The 22,828-nt window shown below is 31.1% G+C and overlaps 1 protein-coding gene and 1 long non-coding RNA gene across 4 annotated transcripts; both read left to right on the forward strand.

Annotated features, from left to right (window-relative positions):
* The first annotated feature begins 8,140 nt into the window (after window positions 1–8,140).
* Window positions 8,141–10,769, forward strand: LOC125582076. Its single transcript, XR_007319929.1, has 2 exons — window positions 8,141–9,970; window positions 10,208–10,769. It is a non-coding gene; the product is annotated as an uncharacterized LOC125582076 (long non-coding RNA).
* A 1,637-nt stretch (window positions 10,770–12,406) lies between these two features.
* On the forward strand, window positions 12,407–17,282 carry LOC106381891 (lysine-specific demethylase JMJ706). Of its 3 annotated transcripts, XM_048747222.1 has the most exons (12): window positions 12,407–13,058; window positions 13,602–13,971; window positions 14,214–14,370; window positions 14,447–14,666; window positions 14,781–14,834; window positions 14,920–14,999; window positions 15,069–15,346; window positions 15,445–15,840; window positions 15,921–16,228; window positions 16,308–16,544; window positions 16,637–16,805; window positions 16,917–17,282. In XM_048747222.1, the coding sequence occupies exons 1-12, from the start codon at window positions 13,056–13,058 to the stop codon at window positions 16,955–16,957; spliced, it is 2,313 nt and encodes a 770-aa protein (XP_048603179.1). In that variant the 5' UTR covers window positions 12,407–13,055; the 3' UTR covers window positions 16,958–17,282. The 3 variants fall into 3 exon arrangements, with proteins under 3 accessions (XP_048603179.1, XP_013677287.2, XP_013677288.2); XM_013821833.3 differs by having other exon boundaries at window positions 12,409–13,058; window positions 16,637–17,282; XM_013821834.3 differs by having other exon boundaries at window positions 12,415–13,058; window positions 16,311–16,544; window positions 16,637–17,282.
* The last annotated feature ends 5,546 nt before the right edge of the window (window positions 17,283–22,828 follow it).

The following is a 22,828-nucleotide window of genomic DNA, read 5'->3' on the forward strand; positions in this document are numbered from 1 at the left end:
CAAGTGCAGAATCTGCCACCGTAGCTTGACTTCCTTATTAGACTGATCCATAAAAGTATCATGGTTTGGATGAGCTCTGATGCCTGCTTTAGCAGCTTCAGCAGACGTACGTTTGTGAGGTAAAACGAACCCTTGCACCAGTTTCTTCATAATGGATCGACCTGCAACAGTCTGGTTCTTAAACAGAACCTTTCTTGGCCCCTGTTTCTTCTCCTCTCTCTCTCCAATCTGGTTATCTTCGAGTATCGCTATGATCCTGAGCCACATTAATAACCCAATCCAAACTTTCCAGACCCTACTTCTAGCAAATCGTTGATTCCTTTGTCAACACGCCAAGTAAATCCAAACAAATCTCTTATTGACTAGAAGAAAAATAATACATTTATTATCCAAGCCATCGCCACTTGAAGACCCAAGATCACATGTATCTGTGTAAATCGTAGATCGTAATATCTTCGAGCCCCTATCAATTCCGGTCTTTTTCATATTCCCCTGCAACCCAATCAATCCTGATTGATCCCCTTGGATCAGATCATCGTGAACTTTCCCTTGTTTGCTAATACTGTAATCCTGATGAAGATTCGGTATCTCATGTGCTATTCCGACCCTCTTTCTTCCCGGATCCCACTCTCGAAACACCATCGAAACCCTAGATCTGTAATATAAAATTAATATATTAAAAGAATTAGAAGTTAAATTTTTGTTTACTGATCTCGTAATATTATTTCATTTTTAAAATTAAAATATTAAAAAAATCGAAATAAAAATTCAAATATACATATATATATACATATTTATTTATTTTTATTGGACTGAGACTTATAAAAACTCAAACTGTTCATATTTCTCTAAATCTGAAAACCTGAAGTCAAATCAAAATGTTAAAATTAACTAGGAAATGTAAAAAAAGAAAAAAAAAAGACGTAAAAAAAATATTAATTCTTTTATACTTCCAACTTCTATAGCTCTTATAATTTAACCATCGTAATGTAATAATACTAGGAAGCGTCTAAATACGAAACAATCCACATTAATTAATACAGTATAATAATGCTACATCAAGATTTTCTTTGTTCTTGAAATATTGAATACTTTTTATTATTCCAGTTAAAAATTAAATTATTGATGATGACAATCATTAAAAACTTAAATTAAAAATGTGATTAATATATGGTTGTTTACTGAAAAGAGTGATCTTAGTATTTATTTTATTTTTTGGTAAAAATGTTAGTATTTATTTGATTCTTATTCTGGTTAGTATTTTGGGTAATAAATATTTAAGAAACTGTTACTAAAATTGTATGATTGTTTAATCAAATTATTTTTTTTGTTTTTTTGTAACAGAATTAACGTACAGTATGTTTTGCTATATATCTAAATATTTTAAATTTGGTACTTACCTACAAAATTTTAAACATTTAATATGTTCCACACATTTATAAAGATGTACAAAGCCTCGTCAATAACTACCGTTGAAAACAAATATTATTATGTGCTCTCTATTTTATAAATAAGTATATGATACAATGCATAATTACAAAAAAAAATGGACCACGTGTCTTTGAAAGTTCTTATATTTGTCTTCAATGTCTAAACTATCCCGTAAATTATTTTACTATCATTTTTACTTTTTGTTGTTATAATACACATTATACACAGTGCCGTACCTAGCCTTTGTGGGGCTTAAGGCAAATTTAAAAATTGGGGCCTTAATTTAAATAAAATTTATCATGTAAAATATGATATATATAAAGTATATTCAACATAATGAAAAAATATTTTTGATATTTTTCATGTCTAAAATATATGATTTAAATGTGAAGTACATATAATTATTTGATATGAATTTTGTTTATTAAGATTGTTTACATGTTTTTATAATAACCTTAAAATGTTCATATCAGTGTTGGTTAAAATATATAAATTATAGCTATAAAGACTAAAGATACAGATTCATTCAACACCACAAAATATATAATACCAATAAATTTTGAAATTTTTTGTGAAATATATGTATAAAACAAGTATAGAAACCAATAAATGAATAAATATTTAAAATTTGTAACATGATCAAAATAGTAAACGTGTAACATAATTAAATTTGTAGGAACTATTGGCAAGAGTAATATCGTAGAACATATATAATTTTTTTTTACTGATTGCATATATAAATAGGGCCCCAAATTGAGTATGTTAATCAAAGTGCCTGAGGCATTTGCCTTTTTGCTAACACATTGAGCACGGCTCTGATTATACAAATAATGTATGTGTGTTTTTAAGAAAACCACACCTTTTTGTATGCTTGAGCGGATTTCACATTCGCGTAATCTTTTGTGAGTTATCGAAACCCGTGCGCGTTTTTCTGCAATCTTTTACAAAAACGCCAAATGAAAACAATAAATACATGATTGGTGTAACAAAGGCGTTTTTTACAATTCCGCACTAAAATCTGCACTTAAGTGGTCGCCAATCACTACTAAGTTTTAAATTTAATAATAAGAGTAATATATGATATAGAATAAAGGCTCCGAATAGTGACTGCGGTTTGAGCGGTGCGGGACAAGCGGTTCAACTACGGTACGATTTTAACAGTTATAAAAACGTATAGATATATAGTATATGTAGAGATTTTTGTTACTGTTAACTGCGGTGCGGAGCGGAGCGGTTGTAGAGATTCGAACCCAAAGTATGTGCTACGGGCGTCATCAACACAGTACTACTTTGATTCAGTCTGTTTAATTGTCCAATATTCACCATTTTGTTATATTATTATTAAATTATTTTTAATCCATTTTTTCAATTTCTTTTGTTGGTTAATTAGGAATAATGTGAAAACGCGGGTAAAGTGACGGCAGTTAAACATTATTCGATGTCAGCGGTTCTTTTTGACATCAAAACGTAAAGCAAAATAATAGAATATACTTGCTCATTTCTATCTAACTAATATGCGAGTTCTTAAATAGAAATTGGAATCGGTTTTATGAAAGCATCCTTTATAAGATGAGAATCCTACGTCAAAAATCTAGAGAGACCAACATTTGTGCAGATAAAATTGCAAAACTCTGGTTAAATGGGCCATACAGTTTGATAAATGGAACCAATCTTGTTTTTTTTTTGAAACAAGAAAAGAAAATGGAATCAATCTTTGCACAAAACATAGATTCAAATCAGGGATAACTTATTTTAATCACTTTTATCATTTTTAGTGTTAAGCTTTTGATCTGTTGGAAAATTGGCGAATGAAATATTTGCTAGTTATATCCACTTTAAAGAGTTAATCAAGTATTAAAACCTAGACTATCTTCTAGTTAATAAGAAAAAGTTAGTCAAACAAATGGTTCTAAGGAGAAAAGTCGGTCAACTAAAATTGTGAAAAGATATGCTGGTGTCTTGTAAAATTTTGAAAGCAACAGACAAAAATGCGGAAAGACACAAACACTTGTAATTACCATGTTTTCCCTTTTTAGTAAGAGATTTGACCCATAATTTTTCTAATTCAAAGTTTCAAACACATTAAAGAACATCAAACTTCTTCATGTCGTTCATAAGTTTTTTCGTCCGATTTATGATTGGATTGGAAGCAGGTTGAACCTGAGTTCAAAGCATGTTAAATTGCGTTCAATAATAAGCCATCTTCTTCTAACCATTGAACAATATTTTTTGATTTTATAAAAAATATTGTGCATGTTCAGTTAATATTTTTGATATTTATTTTGTAGAGTAATAACTGATATGCTATTTTCCATACTATATATTTTATTTTACCACCATAACGTGTCATTTTAATATACTACTATTTTTCTATCCCCACTTTTTTTTTTGAACATTTTCTATCACCACTTGAAGACAATCATATGACCATTTCAAATCATTCAGAAATTATGATTTTTTAATATACTATATTATATCATCACTGGGATTATTATATATTTTAAGCTGCAAGAACTTAAAATTGTTAAGAGCATCAATTCATATAGCATCCTAGTTTTTGCAAAAGTGATATTGGAATAGGATATATCATTCATATATCATGTTGTACACCCAGAACAATAGCACGATGCTAATTTATTAATCGTATTACATTTATGGAAATTATAATACTTAGCATATTATAATACTTAGCATACACATTATACCATACCAGATTATTATAATGTTGATGATGATGATAAGACTATCAATAATAAAAGTAATATAAGAGTAAAAGTACCAAAGATATGAAATATACTTTTGTACTTATAGATGTATCATATCTTCTTTTTTTGTTTGATCATCTGAAATTTCATTTAGCTTAAAAGATTACAAGATTACATATATATATATATCCATCAAAAAATTGGTCGTCACTATCACTATGTGTGTGTTGGTCCAGTCGTACGTCTTAGGAATACGATATACCCCCATTTAAAATTAACGTAAATGTCAAGTACTTGCATGTAATTGTTAGACATGACATGAGTAACTGTTTAAACGCATATACATAGTGGTAGCAACTACCGACGAGGCGACAACCAGTGTTTTAAAATGAGTTGATAACAGTTTGGGACACTTTTTTATCTTTTTTAACACATTCAGACACAACTTGCTGGAGGGACACTTTCTCTCATGACTCATCACATTATGGACTATGCTGCCCTTCGCTGGCTGAACCGAAACATGACCATCGTTAGAGTTTTATTAATTTTTAATTCTAACTAGTTTGTGGGGACCAAACATAATATAAATTAGTTTCCTGGTGTGTGTAGAAAAGAGGAACCGTTGAGAGCCGTTGGATGTCAATAGATCTAAGGATGATGAGCTTTTGTGTGTAAAAGAAGTAGGTTTTGATAATAAATTCATGGTTTAGCTGCTTTTTTCAAACTGGAACGAGCTACAGCTAGGAGGAGAAATGTAAAATTTTGTGGACGGGTTTTCGAAAGAACATATTCATTTTCTTCTAAAATTTTAAAATAATGTTTCATATTCTTTTTTTTTGGACGAGTTCATATCAAACATTTTAAGAGTTTTATCAATCCATTTATTTTTTTAGCCTTTTCCAAACCTACAATTTATATGTATGAAGTTTTTTTTGTGTACAAGGAGTTTGATCCAAAAAAAAGTTTTGTGGACGAGGTTCCATGGACAAGTACATTTACTTGTGGACAGAAAAATACATGTTTGATTTGTGGATACAATAGAAAATACAACTACAAACACAATGGAGTCGCTAGAACTTGAAGATTATCCAAAAGTTGTACCTTTCGAAGCATTTAAATGGTTTTTGGGAGTTCACTTTTCAATATCTTTATTCCTAGAGAGTGCTTTCAAAGCATTTGAAGATAAAGAGCAGGGAGTTCACGTCTTCGAACGAGCAAAGCCTTCCAAGTTCACTCGGGTTTGGATGAAAGGAGCCATGTCCGTCTAGACACCAAGACAACTCCAGCCACCAGTAACCAACCGCCCATGTTCTCTTCATAACAGAAAAAGTCGTTCCACCACTCTAACCTCCAAACAAAAACCCAGAAGAGATGAAAAGATGTTTAGACCAAAGTTTTAATCTTTTAGTTCTAAACCTAAAATTCTCCGACGAAGACTCAAACTTTAACACATTAAACATCAAGCGTACTTTGCACCTGAACAACCTTTATCTACCTAGGTTGTTGAATTTTAGAATGATCCAGGAAAAAAAAAAAATTAATCGATTAAGTGTTTATTGACAGAGTAAAAATGTGGACATGGATGTATATAAAACGTGGACATGGACACAATTGATCAAACCAAAATTTTACAGATAAAAGCTCCAAATCAAGAGCTAGAGGGCCAATATGGGTTTTTTATGAAATCTTAACTTTACTAAGTGTATCCCTGCAACATAAGTAAAGAATACCAACATACAAAAATATACCAGTGAACACAAAAGGAATAGATTACCAATAACAATCTCACAGAACTAGTTTTGACACTATAGAAGAGGTCACAAAGACCATGCCTTTTGGAGCATATTCAAAGAGATGAAGCAAATAAAACATCTTGAATTTTCTTACAGTTTTTGGACATCGGTGGCGAAACCAGAAACGCCTACGAAGACACGATCGTGGATCTTGGAGATTCTCTGGAAATCAGTGGCGATTGTCTATAGCTGCAAACTAAGCCTATGGATCACTGGCGATGACATGGATTGATCAAACCGATATACAAAACCATGCTTTCGGAAAAAAAAAGAAACTGAGGAAGAACAAAACCTCCTGCTGCGGTTTGCGATGGGTTGGTTCCTCAGAAGTCTTGGATTTATTCTCTTTCTTATTTGGCTTCGATTTCGTCATGGTTTGTTGAAGATATTAAAAGGGTTTTCTAATAATTATTAGGAAGCGGAGGAAGATGGCCTGGGTAGAAAGCTGGAGAGGGAATCATGGAAACAAAACAAGCATCGAAAAATCTGGGTTCATGGTGTGCTTCGACGAACGATGAAGGAAGAATGGGAGAGATTCGAAATTAGGGTTGGGAATTTGGGAAAGAGAAAGTGGATCTGAGTTTTGAAATCGAGAATGGAGAGAGAATATGTGACTCGTGATTTTTCATTAATAAGAAATAGTCTTTTAATTAATTAGATGAGATAGTTGGTCTAGTTTGAGGACATGAAGGATAATACACATCCATAAAGTGTCTTACCAGCGGAATGTGTCTATATGTGTAATTCATAAGTCATAATGTGTCTTATAAGTAAAAATTTCTTTTAAAATCATCTGAAACATTGGCAAGGGTGCGATTAGTCAGAGCCTAAGAGGGTTGACTTGAGGCCAGAATATGCATGTATGATGTATCGCGCATCGTCTTCCTTATTAGTTATTAACCAACTGTTATCTGAATATCTCTTTCTTAAAAATCATTATTAGTTTCACCATCACATCCGTTAATTATCATATAAACATTAGTACATGACACATAGGTACATCTGTAAATCTATCGAAAACTATATGATATATAGTTGACGGTCCACCTAATGGTCGATTGACTAAGTCACAACTTATTTACATATTATATATACGAAATGCATATACATGTCACAACCCATATCACAAAGATCTAAAAACAAAAATACTTTATTCTTATTAATAATATTATCTAAAATACCACATCCTAACTGGATAATGCATATAATATATTTATGATTTGCTTCTTAACTGGATAATAGCCTATATAGTATAATATGCATATGTATTTCATAAAATAATTATATAAAGCAATTGCGAGGAAACACACAGACACATAAAATATGTATAAGCTTAGCAATACAAAATAGTAGGTAACTTATTTAGTTTTTTTTTTTTTTGAAGAAAAATTTATTCAGTTATTCCTCGGTGGATTTGAAAAAACAAATATTGACATAGGCTTAGTCCAATTTTAACTACAAATACACATGTACACTATGACACTTGATAATTGATACATTAGTGTTGAATTTTTGTTCACCATTTCTACTTTATTAATTTAGATGTCAGATTTATATATAATTATGACTATGGATGTTCAATCCAGATATCGGTTCGGTTTCAGTTTGATTTTTTTTTGGGTTTTTAATATTTTGATATATAAAAAATAGCTACCATATTAAAATCATATTTACTTTGGTTTAGTTCGGTTTATATACCGTCAGTTTTTGGTTTATTCGGTTTAAAAAAAAAATCATAAACTTACTTATCTTACTTTATGAATTTTACTAGATGTCGGTTTTTATATAACATGAAGATATTTCGGTTTTAAATAAATTTTTTCTTTACTATTTAAAATAATTAGTAAACATATTAAGTTAATAATATAATAGTTTTTATAGAACAAAAATAATAAAACTTAGTAATCCATAATATTATAAATAACTAAATATTAACATACATATTTGTTAACAAAAAGGTAAAAGTTTTGTTTTATTTAATTTGATAAAAACGAAACATAACTTCTAACTTGAAATAAAATATTAAATTACGAAAATAAACATTTTAGATATGAAGATCATATCAATAAAATAAATTATTGTATATATATTCTTAATTATCTTATACAATTTACATATAATTATACTACTATATTTTAATTTAGTTTATTCGGTTTATTCGATTTGATCGATTTATATACCAAATCATATCTATATACAACGGTTTCTTAAAAATGACATTTATTCGGTATATTCGTTACTACTAAATTCAAAACAGTTTTTTTTTTCGGTTCGGTTTTACCGGATTGAACACCCCTAATTATGACATACATATTAATTTATGTTGAACATTATCAAATGCACACCTGTAATTTGTAAATCTATAAATTACATACATTTTTTCAACTCTCAATCTATAAATTTTATTTTTGCTTGTTTAAAGCATGTGCGCTTTAAGAAAATGTAGAAAGAAAATCATAAGGGAAAATTAGGAAAAATAAACCATAGCAAAATAGGAATATTTGAAATAATTAATTTAAAATAACATGAAACATAATTAGGATAAGAGATTAAACTAAATGATTAACCGTACATAATTAATTTGGTATACAAAAAAAAAAGAGGAAATTTCATGTTTACCACTTTCATGGTACCATTATTCATTTTTACCACCACTAAAGAGACATTTTCAAAAATACATTCTTCATTTAGTGGAAAAGAGTCTTATACTCTTGTTCACTATATATATATAATAAATAATTATTTTTTTAAAAAAAATTAATTTTTTATGTTTTTGAATTATACTTTTTAAAATTTGAATTTTTTTATAATTTTTCTTTTGAATTTTTCTTTTTCAAAATTTCTTTTTGAAAATCGAAAATTATGTTTGAAACTATTTTTAATTTTTTTTATATATTTTTAAATATTTATTTATATATTTATTAGAATAATAAATTTCACATTTCAAAAACCCTATCTTACCATTAGACTCTAAGCCCTAAGTTTATATTAGTTAACCTTAGAGATATAAAATATTTTTTACCTTTCATTAAAAGTGAAAATAAAAGTGATTAGTTTAAACATGCAAAATAGTATTACGAACGTGGTATTTGTGACAATTTTTCAATAAATAGGGAAAAGTTTACAACTCAAATGGGTTTCTCTAAGTTAATTATACAATTTTCTTAAAAACCTCACAACAAGTGTTTTGTTTATTATAATTATTTTTGGAGTGGTCCACTCGAATTTCGAATATACTACTACAGAGATTTTGAAAACTAAAAAGTAAAAACCAAGCAGAACCGGTCAAAGTCGGTTATCCTCTATATAACAAAGCACAAATCACCTATCCAATCAAAATTTGACATGTAATAATCTATTTTTTCCAAAGAAAAGTACAAAAAAACAGTTGAAAAAGATTTCACGTCAATCCCATTTTTTTCGGCAATTCCAAATACCTAACTACTTAATTGATCAAATTATCTTATTCTTACGTTCGTAATTAACTGTCTGGATTTCAAATTCTTTTTTTTCTCTATAATTTTTGATCTATATATTTATTTATCGGAGTAATCAACATGGAAAATATATCATTTGCTTTAAAGTACCAATCAGATAATTAATAAAACAATTGTTAGCAAGATTTGGCCCTAACAAAAAAACTCATTCGATCTTTTAGTTTTTAAATCCCTCGAATTTCTCTGATTACCACTATCACGTTCATGTCATCATCTATAACTTCCAAATCATGGCATGGTTTCAAACAGTTTCATTTTATATATATAATTTTCAATCAACTAATTTTTTTCTTTATTTGCTTTTCATCTTTCTTCATCTCCATCGTTTCAATCTCCTTCACCAACATTTTTTTTACAGTACGTCTGTGGACAAAAATACATACATATTTGTGAGTCTTCTACTCATATTCTATTTTATATTTTCTTTATATTAATATCCTTTAATTTTTTAGTGTGATTTAGACTGTTGATGTCACTTGAGTATACTGATGTCTAAGAACATCATTCTTCAAAAATGGAAAATAAGAGCATGTCTGCAAATGAGGTAATAATAAGTACATTCCACTCTATTATATAAAGAATTTGCTATTTACAACTCAGTTTTTAACGGCTTATCCTTAGATAGATAAATAAGTTAATAAAAAATTTCTAATTACTGGAAGCTAAAAGACTCTTTGCATGTTTTGGTGATGATTCCAAAGAAAAATGAGTAAAATGGAGCAGCAATACAAATTTTATGGAAAAGGTATTTGATTTTAGAACGACGTTTAACCTTATGCAGAATGAGAATGTGACTAGACTTCCCAAGAATATGAAGTTCGATGACGTTACCAAATTATTATTTTGTTGGAGACATAACAAAAGAAATGATGTCTAGACTCTCGATGGGAAAGGTAACTGATTTTGTAAAACCAGCAGTTCCATTCTTACTTGCTTTTCACTACCACGATTCAAATTTGTATTATAAACTAGCTTTAAGTTGGATTACCTACAAGCATTGATCTTCATTGTAAGAAATTATGGTATTATTTATAGTTTTTAACGATGAATTTGTGATCTATGATTACCAAGTTTCTTTTTTCAGTGTTCATAATTTTCTTGACCAAAGGTTTTCAAAAATTAAATTGGTGACTTTTTGAGTTTTTTTTACATGACATCAATAATTTTACCATAATAGTCTGTGAACAAAGTTTTTTGTTTTTATCAAACTATAACAAATAATTAGAGTGAACTGGATCCCAAGGCACACGGGTTCGACTCCTCCGGGGTTCCAGAGAGCGCCCAGTGACAAAAAAAAAAAAAAAAAAAAAAAAAAAACAAATAATTAATTTTTGGGCCTAATTGGTTTATGTGGCCGACGTTTCTTGATTCAATGGATTATTTTTTTCTTCCAATATTAGTTTCGATTTCCCTATTTTTACACACTGTAGATTCAAAGATGAATATTGTGTTTAACATTATTACCCTTAAACATGTAGAACTGATTGTTTGCAAAAAAAACATGTAGAGCTGATACATGTTAAAATTAGATTTTAGTTTTTATGTAGATAAAAAGGAATTCTTTGCCCGTACGCATTAGGGGACTGAATACTAGTAGAGTAGATAAACCGGAACTAAACTTTAACAGGTTTTAAGAATTATTGAAACCGAGCCACATTGGTACAACTTTCGTTTTCGCTGACTTCACAAAACTAATCATTGTACCCAACCTAACTCTTCCCACTTATTTAAAACAAAAAGTGAAATTAACAATGGACCAATGGGTTTCTGTTGGGATAATAGCTTTAACCGGGAACCGAAAAACCCGGTGACTTCACCATCCCACAGTAACCAATAAAAACAATTGTCTTCCCGATGCACCTGCCACGTGTATTGACAGAACAGAAGTGTCACCACGTTTCAACTTTCAGCTGTATAAATGACTTTACTTCCTTTTCCCGTAATTACACACTAGTTACTGTTCAAGATAACACACACGTTATGAATGAAACGCCGTTTCAAGGGGGTTGGCAGCGTTTGGTTGAACCACCTAACAACCACCACTTTCCTTCACACTTATTATAGTTATCTTTTTTTTTGTTGGGAATCTTATATCTTTAGTTTATTAGTGATTTTGTTTTTAAATAATATAAACATAAAGCTGATGGTACTGTTTACATGTCGACGAGATTTCTACTGTGATTACTTACAGTGAAAGTAAAATAAAAGCAACATAATTAATTTAAAATAACTACAATGAACTCTGAAAAATGAAAACAAATAAATAAAGAGAACTATTTTCTTGTCAACTTTTTTTTGTCAACAAATAAATAGAGCTATTTAATATAATATCTGAAAAGATTTAAAGTGATTTTGTTTTCAACGAGTTATAAATTATTTTAGATTGATTAATAAAAAGGTTATGATATTAATTAAACTAATCTAAAATTCCATTTAAAAATGATATCTACAACTATGTGATTTTGATTTTTTTATATTTGTAAGCAAAAATCTTCTAAAATAAATTTTAATATTAAAAGTTTGATAAAACTGAATTTGAAAGAACATTTTTGAATAAATGTTTGAATAGAATGTAATTTGTTATTTTAATAAAAAAATCACTTCAAATTATAAATTGTATATATTTCACTTAAAGAGAAAATAAAATTTAAATTATAGCTCTAAATAACTAACATTGGAAGAAAGAAATCCTATCAAAATATAATAAAAATAAAAACAAAATATATAAACAAAATATTTCACTCATTAGTTTGCCTTATATAGTAAAAATGGAGATTTTTGTTCTAATTGTTATCTGTTTTGATGGATTGAGTAAAATCTAATTATATTCAATGTAAATATTAATGCATTACTAATAAATGCTCCTAGTCCACCATACTTGAGCTTCTTAAACTAAAGAACAAGTTGCACTCTATAAATTAATCACATATCTCTCTCTCTCTTGAATAATAATACTCTCCAGTATATTTTGTGAGCTGGCCACCAAAGAAAAAGAATTCCAACCGCAACAATTACGTAAAACGTTACGAGCGTTTATCAAAATACCTAATGGGTTGATAAGTATATCGGAACCTTCCGGATCCACCTATCTTTATTGAATTTTATTTTAATTACGAACAGCTTTTATTTAAAATTACGGTGGCCACTAAAGTATACACGTTTCGACTTTAGAGTATAAAACTATACATTATTCTTTCCTAACAATTTTTTTCCGGTTTTCCAAGTTTCATCCCCTCTCTCTCTCTCTCTCTCTCTCGGTCCTCTTTTAGCATCTACAGTTTCTCTTTCCTCGACGCCGGAGAAAAACGATAACCTCCGGCCGTTAAACGGTGAACAGATCCCGTTTCACGTCGAGAACACCTCGATATACATTTATCTTCATCTCGTGGATAGTGAATGTGGTGATTTTTGATGTTTGTTTGACGGCGATTCGGATCTCCGCGTTTGACTCGGCCCTGACTCGTTGCGCGGCGTTTTCGTAGAATGTGGCTCGCCGTGTTTGCATGCCAGGCTTCGTATTGAATTCGCTGCTCGAGATCGTGATCTAGGGTTTTCGTGTCTGTTCCTTGTTCGTTGCGGTTGGTTTGTGTAATCCGTTGAGAGGAAACGGAGGCAGATTACGGAATGCTATGGTGAGATGATTTCCCCTCTCTTGTTTGGTAGCTTTATATCAATTTTTCTCCGGTCGCATATCTGTTCTATCCAGCTTGTTTAGCTTGAGCCTCTCGTGAATTTCGTTAGATCAGATCTGTTACATTGCTCGAATTTCATCGTCAAGGGAGGATAGTCTCCCACACGTTTCTTTATATCTTAGTCACACGTGTGAAACTCAGATTTGATGAGCTCTGTTGAAATTGCGACGAATCTATATCTCTTTTTTGGTCAAACAATTGGGTGTTCTCTTAGACGGTGTTGAAAGTTGACTTTGTAGGGTATTTGGTCAAATAGATGAGGCGTTATGTGGTAGTGAAAATGTTTATGCCTTTTTCAAACTTCTAGGTGTTGACTGTTTCTAACTTCTGTGTTCACTTTTATGTGTCTTAGCTTTTGTGGAGTTTAATATTTTTTTGTTTCTATTAGTGTGAATGGTGGACCTGTTGTACATCCATGACTCGCTGTTTATGTCTATGTGTATCTTGGGTAGTACTAGGCTGACACTTGTTTTTTTTTGGCAGGCGGAAAGGAGGAGTTGCTTGTCCAAAGAGGCTAAAGATGGGTTAGAATATCTGAAACGTAAAAGGCTTCAGAAAATGAGATCAGACTCTGTCAATGAAACAGTAGACTTCAGCACAATGGCTAGAAGTGGTGGTGATGCTTTGAGACCCTCTTTAGCGTCACGTGGAATCAGATTACGTGTAACTTCTAGTGGCGCAGTACCTACTGCTAAGGGTGCCTTTTTGAAGGAAAAAGTGGACAAGTTTGAGACGGATGATCTAAAATGGACCGAGAGGGTTCCGGAATGTCCTGTCTACAGACCAACAAAGGATGAGTTTGAGGATCCTTTGACTTATCTGCAGAAGATCTTCCCAGAAGCTTCAAAATATGGTAAAATTGACATCAAACTATGAAAGGATTAGTGCTGTAGGAGTAGCTCGTTGCTATATTGGCAGCATCTGTTAGCTGAAGTGATTGATTAGTTTTCTGTTTAGTAAAAGCTAACAAATGTTAAAATGGAATAAATATGTGCAGTAGGCAATATATTAGTCTCAGCCCTTCATGGGGGTTCAACTGTAAACAATCTCATTATGTTTTTTTTGTCCAGTTTCTGATTCTGCCTGTTTTTGCAGGTATTTGCAAGATCGTATCTCCTTTGACAGCAACAGTTCCTGCAGGCGCTGTGTTGATGAAAGAGAAATCAAATTTTAAGTTCACTACCAGAGTGCAACCCCTTCGACTTGCTGAGTGGGATTCTGATGATAAAGTTACATTCTTCATGAGTGGGAGGTTTGTAATTAGCCCGGAATCATTTTGCTCTACACCATTTTATAGTTTTGTATTTGACTATTTGTTAACTTCTCAGGAATTATACATTTCGCGATTATGAGAAAATGGCCAACAAGGTATTTGCACGTAGATATTGCAGTGGTGGCTCTCTGCCCGACTCATTCCTGGAGAAAGAATTCTGGAACGAAATCTTGTGTGGCAAGACTGAATCAGTTGAGTATGCGTGTGATGTAGATGGTAGCGCATTTTCATCTGCACCAGGTGACCCGTTAGGAAGCAGCAACTGGAACTTGAATGTATTGATTTACCTCAACTTTACCTTTTGTGTTTTTTTTGTTATGCATCAAAGAAAACATTTGCCTGGTTATTTGAGTTTGGTAGTTATATTTCTTTTCTGTCTCTACTTTCAGAAAGTTTCAACGCTGCCGAAGTCTATCCTGCGTCTTCTTGAAACATCCATTCCGGTATGTGCGAAGTAGTGCAGTTACTTTAAGGTAACCTAAGAAGTTTCTGCTTATCCTCTTTTAACTTTGGATTTACTTGTTTCAGGGAGTCACTGAGCCGATGCTTTACATCGGAATGCTATTTAGTATGTTTGCCTGGCATGTTGAGGACCATTATTTGTACAGGTAAGTTAAACAAAATCTTGGCTCAAGTATACGGTTAATCTACTCCCTTAACCCTTTTTCTTTAAACAGCATCAATTATCAGCATTGTGGAGCATCGAAAACCTGGTATGGAGTTCCAGGATCTGCAGCTCTAAAATTTGAAAAGGTGGTCAGAGAGTGTGTGTACAATGATGATATTCTATCAACATGTGGAGAGGATGGAGCTTTTGATGTTCTTCTAGGAAAGACTACTATATTCCCACCTAAGATTCTCTTGGATCATGGTGTGCCAGTGTACAAGGCTGTACAGAAACCTGGAGAGTTCGTTGTTACATTCCCTAGGGCTTATCATGCTGGTTTCAGCCACGGTACACCATATATTTTCTGAGTTTACTTTTTGTATTGGTCAGAGAGTTGATATCATATTCATCTGATTTCACGGTTGTGTTTGAAAATATATTTGTAGGTTTTAATTGTGGTGAGGCAGTGAACTTTGCAATGGGTGATTGGTTTCCTTTTGGAGCTATTGCTAGTTGCCGGTATGCTCACCTTAACAGATTGCCATTGCTTCCTCATGAAGAATTGATTTGTAAGGAAGCCATGCTGTTAAACTCAAGTTCCAAACTCGAGAGTTTGGACTTTACACCTACGGAGTTGTCAGGGCAAAGAAACATCAAGACTGCGTTTGTGCACCTGATTCGTTTTCTTCATCTGGCTCGATGGTCTCTAATGAAGTCAGGATTATGCACAGGCCTTATCTCAAATACATATGGAACCATCGTATGTAGTATGTGTAAACGGGATTGCTACTTGGCGTTTCTAAACTGCCACTGCTACTCCCATCCCGTCTGTCTCCGTCATGGTAAAGCTTTTTCTCTTTGTCTTCATCAGTATCTGTCACTACTGTTGTTTTATTGACGTTCTTATTGTATGATTGTCTAGATGTTAAAAAGCTTGACCTTCCATGCGGGACAACACGAACTCTTTTCTTGAGGGATAACATTGAAGCCCTGGAAGCTGCTGCAAAGAAGTTTGAGAAAGAAGAGGGAGTTTCAGATATGTTTACTACTGATGAAGAGTTATACACATATCCATCGTCAATCACACTTGCAGCTGCAAAAGAAGATGGATATTCACCGTATTCCACTATATACTTTGACTTCAATACCGAGTTAGAGATGACATCTGGAAACCCTGTCATGAGCTACGAAGCAAGTGCTCCTTGTATCTCCTCAGTTACTGATGATTACGTATGTTTCTGACCAACAAAACAAACACTCTTTAACTGTCCCTTTTCTAAACATTCGTTTTCTGTTTTGGTTACAAAAGCAGGTAAATAGACGAGCTCCTAACTGTAGTAGCAGTAGTGATTCTAAGATCTTGGAAGAAGTAGCAAGCAGCAGTAACAAGAAAACTCGGTTCTTCACTGCGGTTAAAGATGAACCCACAGTTACGGATAATGAAAGTGACGGTTCTGATTCTGAGAGCTTCAGAGTTAAACGCCGTTCATTTAAATTGGAAAACCGAACAGTAGTTCTGGAGACGAGAGACTCTGAAAAGCATCAGGTACTGAAAATCACATAATATTTACTGTTTTCTTTTACAGTCATGATGAATTAAACTAACCCTGAAGTTTATATTTGTGTAAATGAGAATAGGATCTTAAAAGATTGAAGAGAACGCAGAACTACCATGAAGGAAGATGTAGTGCTAGTATCAATAGTATTATTAAGCAAGAAGAAGAAGTGGCGTTAGTAATATCAAACAGTAAAGAAACGGATGAGCAGCAAAGTGACGTGATGATGATGAAGGATGAGAGTCATTTTGGTGGGTTTAAACGTTTGAAAGTGAAAGGGTTGATAAAGCCGTAACGTGACAGCTTCAATTTCCTCCTCCTAACTACAATTATTTTAATTCTGCTGATCTCTAACAATACAGGAAAGAGAAAGGGAATCAAAAGCAAAATATTCAGTATCTGATTTTTAATATTTTTCTATTATGGGAGAAAGAAGAAGAAGAAGAAGAAGAAAGAAGCAACAGACAAAGCCAACCAACAACCAAACACTATTGGGTTTCTTTTTTAGGATTTACCAAATCTTTGATTCTTTGTGTACATCTGTCTGTACACCTTTAGTCTCTTTCATGTTCCTTCTTCTTATGATGTAAATCTCTTCTCTTTTTTTTTTTTCGTTATTACAGAAAGGTTTAATTTTCTTTTTCGTTTCCTGACGATGGCTTTTGTTATTGTTTGATGATGCGTAGAGCCTCATCATCTCCTAGGAAATGCAAAGATTCGTTTCTCTTTTCCGAGATTCCAAGCTTCCTACCATGTGATAATGAAATCTTCTAAATTTCTCAACAATTTCTGCAAAATATTCAGGAAATATAAACTCCATCTCTAATCTAAAACTCTATTTTTTCCTCTAAAATGGAGTAAAAGTGAAAATAGAATAAAATTGCTCTAATCCTATTTCATTTCCCACTTCATATAATTGAGTGATTGAACAAAAAAAAATAGATTAATCCATTTATGGAGTAAATTTTATTATGGAGTGAGATATGAAGTTGGGTTAAAGCATTACTTACTCTATATTCACTTTTACTCCATTTTAGAGCAAAAAATTGAGTAGGGACCAATCACACTCTATTTTCTACACTAAACTCTATTATAGAGTAAAATCATCTCCAACCCCACTTTATATCCCATTCTAAAATAGTGCAACTCTATTTTTAATCTATATTTGGAGTAACTCTATTTTTTACTCTATTATAGAGTGAAACTTTTTTATTTATACTTTAGTCCTTTTATTCTTCAATCTTTTCATTTTGTAACTATTTATTTAATTTAATTATGCAAACAACACATAATTATGTTTAACACAATATATATATATATATATATATATATATATATATAAACATTTAAAATTTATTATTATTAGCCAAAGAAAACAAGCATTAAAATTAAAAATAATTTTTTTAAGATTAGCAAAAAAAAAAACAAATACTAAAATTAAAAATAAGTAACTCAAAATTAAATTAAAACCATAGATATATTGCTTCCAGATCGAGCAAGATTGTTAAAATATTGTCCAAATGAGGTAAATAAAGGAGTAGTTTCTTGTTCATGTTGCTGACCACGTCTTTTTTTTTGTTTGTCAAATTTGGGTTTGTTCCTCTTGAAAATATTCACGAACATCTGGATCTTGCGCTGAATTCAAGTCACAAACTAAATAGTTTTTGATGCATGTATGTAACTAAAATATATAAAAATATATTGGTGACCAATGCATATAGACTACATGTATAATTCTATACAACATGATATGAGGATGAATGTGATTTTAGCGCACCAACTAAAGTGGGAAGAGAAGTTCCACCTCCAGAGATTCAGACACGAAATAATGATAATATTCGATTTGAAGATTTTTTTGGTCGATTTAGAAAAAATCAAAAAAAAAAAAATCATTTCACAATCGGAAATTCGTTAATTGATCACATGTGGGAAAGATTTACTAATGAAGATGTTTACGTTAAAATGTATTATGTTATTAGTAAAATGTAATGTAAGTTTTAATATAATAAATGTTTGATATAAATATATAATTTATGAAAAATTTGTGAAAAGTAAAATATAAAGAGTCAATTTGTATATTTTGTAAGTAAAAGATATTAGTTATAAAATATAAAAAAATATATTTAAGAATATTTTTTTTTAGAGTCAAATGTAGAGTAAACCATTGGAGAAAAACTCAACTCTATTTTAGAGTAACACTATTTTAGAGTGAAAGCTACTCTAAAATAGAGTAAACCATTGGAGATGGTCTTAATAGTCGAATTTAAATTTGGGAAAATTCCCAAAACGCAACAAAAATTTAGGATAATTATTTTTTTTTGGTATAAAACCATTTTTGTCTTTTTTGTTTCCTTTTTATCCTTTCTAATTCTGAAACTTAATGAAATAACTAGTTGGAATCAAAACAAATATTAAAAATATAAACAATTAATAAAACATCTATACACACAAACACATATATTTTTTTGTTGAAAAAATTTTTAAATAAAATTTGTAAATTACATTGTACTAAAAGTAGAATTTGTCTTATATGGAAAATGTGTTAGTAGAAAACGAATTCCAGAATAAACAAGTCCATCCGTCTTTTTTAAAACGAACAATCTACTTTTAATTAAAATTCTAAATATAGATAATGCGAATTCTACTAATTGTAAAGATATCTACTTTTCTCTCTAATGCAGCTTCTACTTTTATGAAATATTCTAAAATTTCGGGAATGTGAAATCTAAAGAAAACACGTACGGCTACATGCTTCTACTTTTATGAAATATTCTAAAATTTCGGGAATGTGAAATCTAAAGAAAACACGTACGGCTACATGAAGTACAAATTGCATTCATGATTTTTGTCATGTTTCTACACATTGTAGAAGGTGCCTTCTACGGATAAGAAAACATGTTTTCAAAAATTAATGAAGTTTCAGCTAAGAAAATATTCAAAAAATATTCTAACTTCCTAAAATTTGTTTTGATCGATTTGCTTTGCCAAAATATTTTTTTAAAAATGATTTTTGTCTTTTCTTCTTCATCAATCTATGATTTCTACATAGTTTGTTTTGTGATTTTCACAAACTCTTGGTCTATGATGCATATCTATACAACATGTGGTGTTTGAGGATTTGGTGCAACCACGGGATGAGTTTTTTCGGCTGATGACAAATGGGGTAGCAAATGGTAAGAGTCGGCTTACATAGCCAGTCGATTTATGTGTGTTTCAAGCTCGATTTATATGTGTTTCATGTATGGTTCTTTGTGTCACAGGTTGCTATGTTCAAGTATGCAAGTGGTGGTAATGGCAAGCTTATTTCAAAGTGCATTCTTATCATTGTTTTGTATGGTTTTAGCTTCTAAAAACAAACAACTCTGTTTTCATCTTGATTGTTATACTTTGGATAATTTTCGTATGTTTTTTCCTCAGTTTCATTGTTATACATTGGCATCATTTTCGTATGGATTTTTTCAGCTTATTGGTTCTCGATTTATATGTGTTTCATGTATGATTCTTTGTGTTTTCATTTGCGTAGACAACATAGTATGAAAAAAAACTTGAGGAACAAAAAATTGTCTTAGTCATAATAAGAACCATAAAATCGCCATATCCATTGTAAGAACAAAACATTAAAACTAAATACTAAGAACCAGTAGACTGATTTCATTCATTCTTGGCTTCTTAATTTTCTGAGAAACCATAGAATGCTTCCTAAACAACTTAATTCAAGGGAAATTTTCTGCTTCCTGACTTTTTCTTCCACTATCTTTTTCATATTCCTTTCCAGATCTTCAATTTCTTCTACAATTCTTCTTTTCTCAGCCTCTACCCTTCGAATCTCATCAAGCAAAACTTTATCAACCCACTTAAATAAATGGTTTTCCTTCTTTCGCTACATAGAAACAAAATCAAGTCAAGACATTATCATAAATGAAAACATAAACAAAACAAATAAATGGTTGTCCTTCTTAATCGAAAATCAAACCAGACCAAAAAACATCAAAGCCATGAACGAAACCATAACAAAACAAATAGAAGATATGAACACAAAACAAATCGGTATTTGAATCCAAAAAAAACCGAAACTATGAACCTGTGACCCTATTTCACATCTATAAAACCAGTAGACACAGAATCGCGTCCTGTTCCTCTCTCTCGAGAGAGAGAGGCGGAGAAACCAAATGAAATTAGGGTTACAAAATATTTGGTTTTGTGTCTTTTGTTCCCTTTTTAATTGTTTTTACATTTTTTGCCTTTCTAAAACATTTTATTTTTATCTTTTTCATTAAACTTAAAAAAATGTTTTTAATTTGTGTTTAATTTGATTAATGAAAGGTTAGTTTTGGGATTATGAAAAATATTAAACTATAGGGACAACTTAGTGATGGTATTATACTAAAGGGCAACCATCCTAAATTTTTGTTATGTTTTGACAATTTTCCCTTTAAATTTTTGGTCTTATACAACATTAGTTGTTAACTAACATGAAGAGCCAAGAATCATAACAAGTTGTTTTCACTAAGAGCATCTTCAACCCTATGCTATTTTTGACTCTATATGCTATAATAGAGTAAAATCTACTCAAACCTACCTTTATTTCTTTCTCTAAAATAGAGATTGCTATTTTTGTCTCTATATTTAGAGGAAAAAATAGCAATCCTATATAATAGAGGCATATATATATATATATTTTATTTACAAAGTAGTCCTTTCACTTTTTGAGATTATATGTAAAATACATATTTATGTAGAAATACAGTTTTTAACATATAAAACACACAGTTTTTTGTTTACATAATAAATTTTAATTTTTACAATTATACTTAAAATAAAAAATATTATTATTTTACTGAAATTCAAACTTTTTATTAAACAAATGATATTTTAAATTTTTATATTTAAAACAAAATTATTAATTATAAATTAATTTTTAAAAGTTGCAATTAGATTTTACATCTAGATAACAAATTAAAGTCGAACATAATATTAATTAATACAACATATTGTAACAACTTAGTAATCCGGTAAATTACTTTTGGATCCACAAAGATCATTAAAATATTGTCCAAACGAAGTGGATGGAGGAGGAGTTTGTTGATTTTGTTGCTGGTGACCGCGCTTTTGTAAAATCTGTGCTTTTACTGCCTCGAAATACTCACGAACATTCGGATCTTCTATGGAATTTAGGTCACAAAATAAAATTTTGTTTTTTTTCTTTCATCTCTTTCAAAGCAATTTTTTTACTTTGAATCTCCAAATCATGTTGTCTTTGTTCACTTGACTTCTTTAATTGCTCCAAAAAGTGCTTATTTCCTTCTTCTAATGTATTGATAACCGATGTGGTTTGATCAACAATCTTTCGTTTTATTTTGGATTTCTTAACTCCAAGTGGTCGTGAAGACGGAGATCCACTATTATTATTATTATCATCATTTAAGTTGAGTGAAGAAAAAGATAACCTTGGTGATGCTTGCCCTGAAGAATCAAGATTGAGATTATCTGATTCTAAAGAAGTGTATTCAACACCTGATCCTGATGATGAGCCTAAACCTGATACTTACTGGTTAAAGATTTCTTCTGTTTCTCCTGAAGAAGCGATCTCCGGACTGGGGACATTGTGGGATTCTTAGTCCTCTTCTTGTTTATCTATGTTTCGACGAGCTTGATCGTTATATGGAAGCAAAAGTGAAAGACTTTTACCGTCCTTACCGATGTTATATGGAATACATTTCTTGGCCAGAGTTTGTTCCCTACTAGTGGTCCTCACAAGACTAGGAAAATGGATTACGTTAGATACAGTGGTCATACTGATAGTTGTCCGTGAACCTCGTGCTGATGCTTCAACTTTATGGAAAACTGATTTAGTTTGTTGATGAGAAGTATATGATTAGGCTAGACAATGAGAGTCTCCCTACTGAAAATATAACCAAAGGTATAATGTTTTTCTATCATGTTCTGTGTTGTCGAGTTGTGTATCTGAGGTATACTGCAACTGGTGGGAAGATTATAAGTGACAAAGGCGTAGGGAAGCTTTCTATCCGTTTCAGCGAGTTTGAAACAATGCATCAAACAGTTTAGGAAGCTGAACTTTATCAAAGGAGATAGAGATCTGTTACGGTTTAGAGTAACGAACTTGTAAAAGAACACGAATAATAGAAAGATATGGTATTTTTATTGATCAAAAGCGATAAGTACAAGAGTTTTTCTTGGGAGTACACCTCTCGTTCATGAACTACTGATCAATACAATTGATACCCTCTAACAATGTCATACTCTCTCTCTTACA

Source organism: Brassica napus, chromosome C2 (genome assembly GCF_020379485.1).
Source record: "Brassica napus cultivar Da-Ae chromosome C2, Da-Ae, whole genome shotgun sequence".
NCBI lineage: Eukaryota > Viridiplantae > Streptophyta > Magnoliopsida > Brassicales > Brassicaceae > Brassica > Brassica napus.

Excerpts from the sequence above, each read along its gene's own strand:
- LOC106381891 (XM_013821833.3), top strand. Across the intron at positions 13,972-14,213 it reads CCCAGAAGCTTCAAAATATG|GTATTTGCAAGATCGTATCT; the intron begins GTAAAATTGACA and ends CTGTTTTTGCAG. Across the intron at positions 15,841-15,920 it reads TCCCGTCTGTCTCCGTCATG|ATGTTAAAAAGCTTGACCTT; the intron begins GTAAAGCTTTTT and ends ATGATTGTCTAG.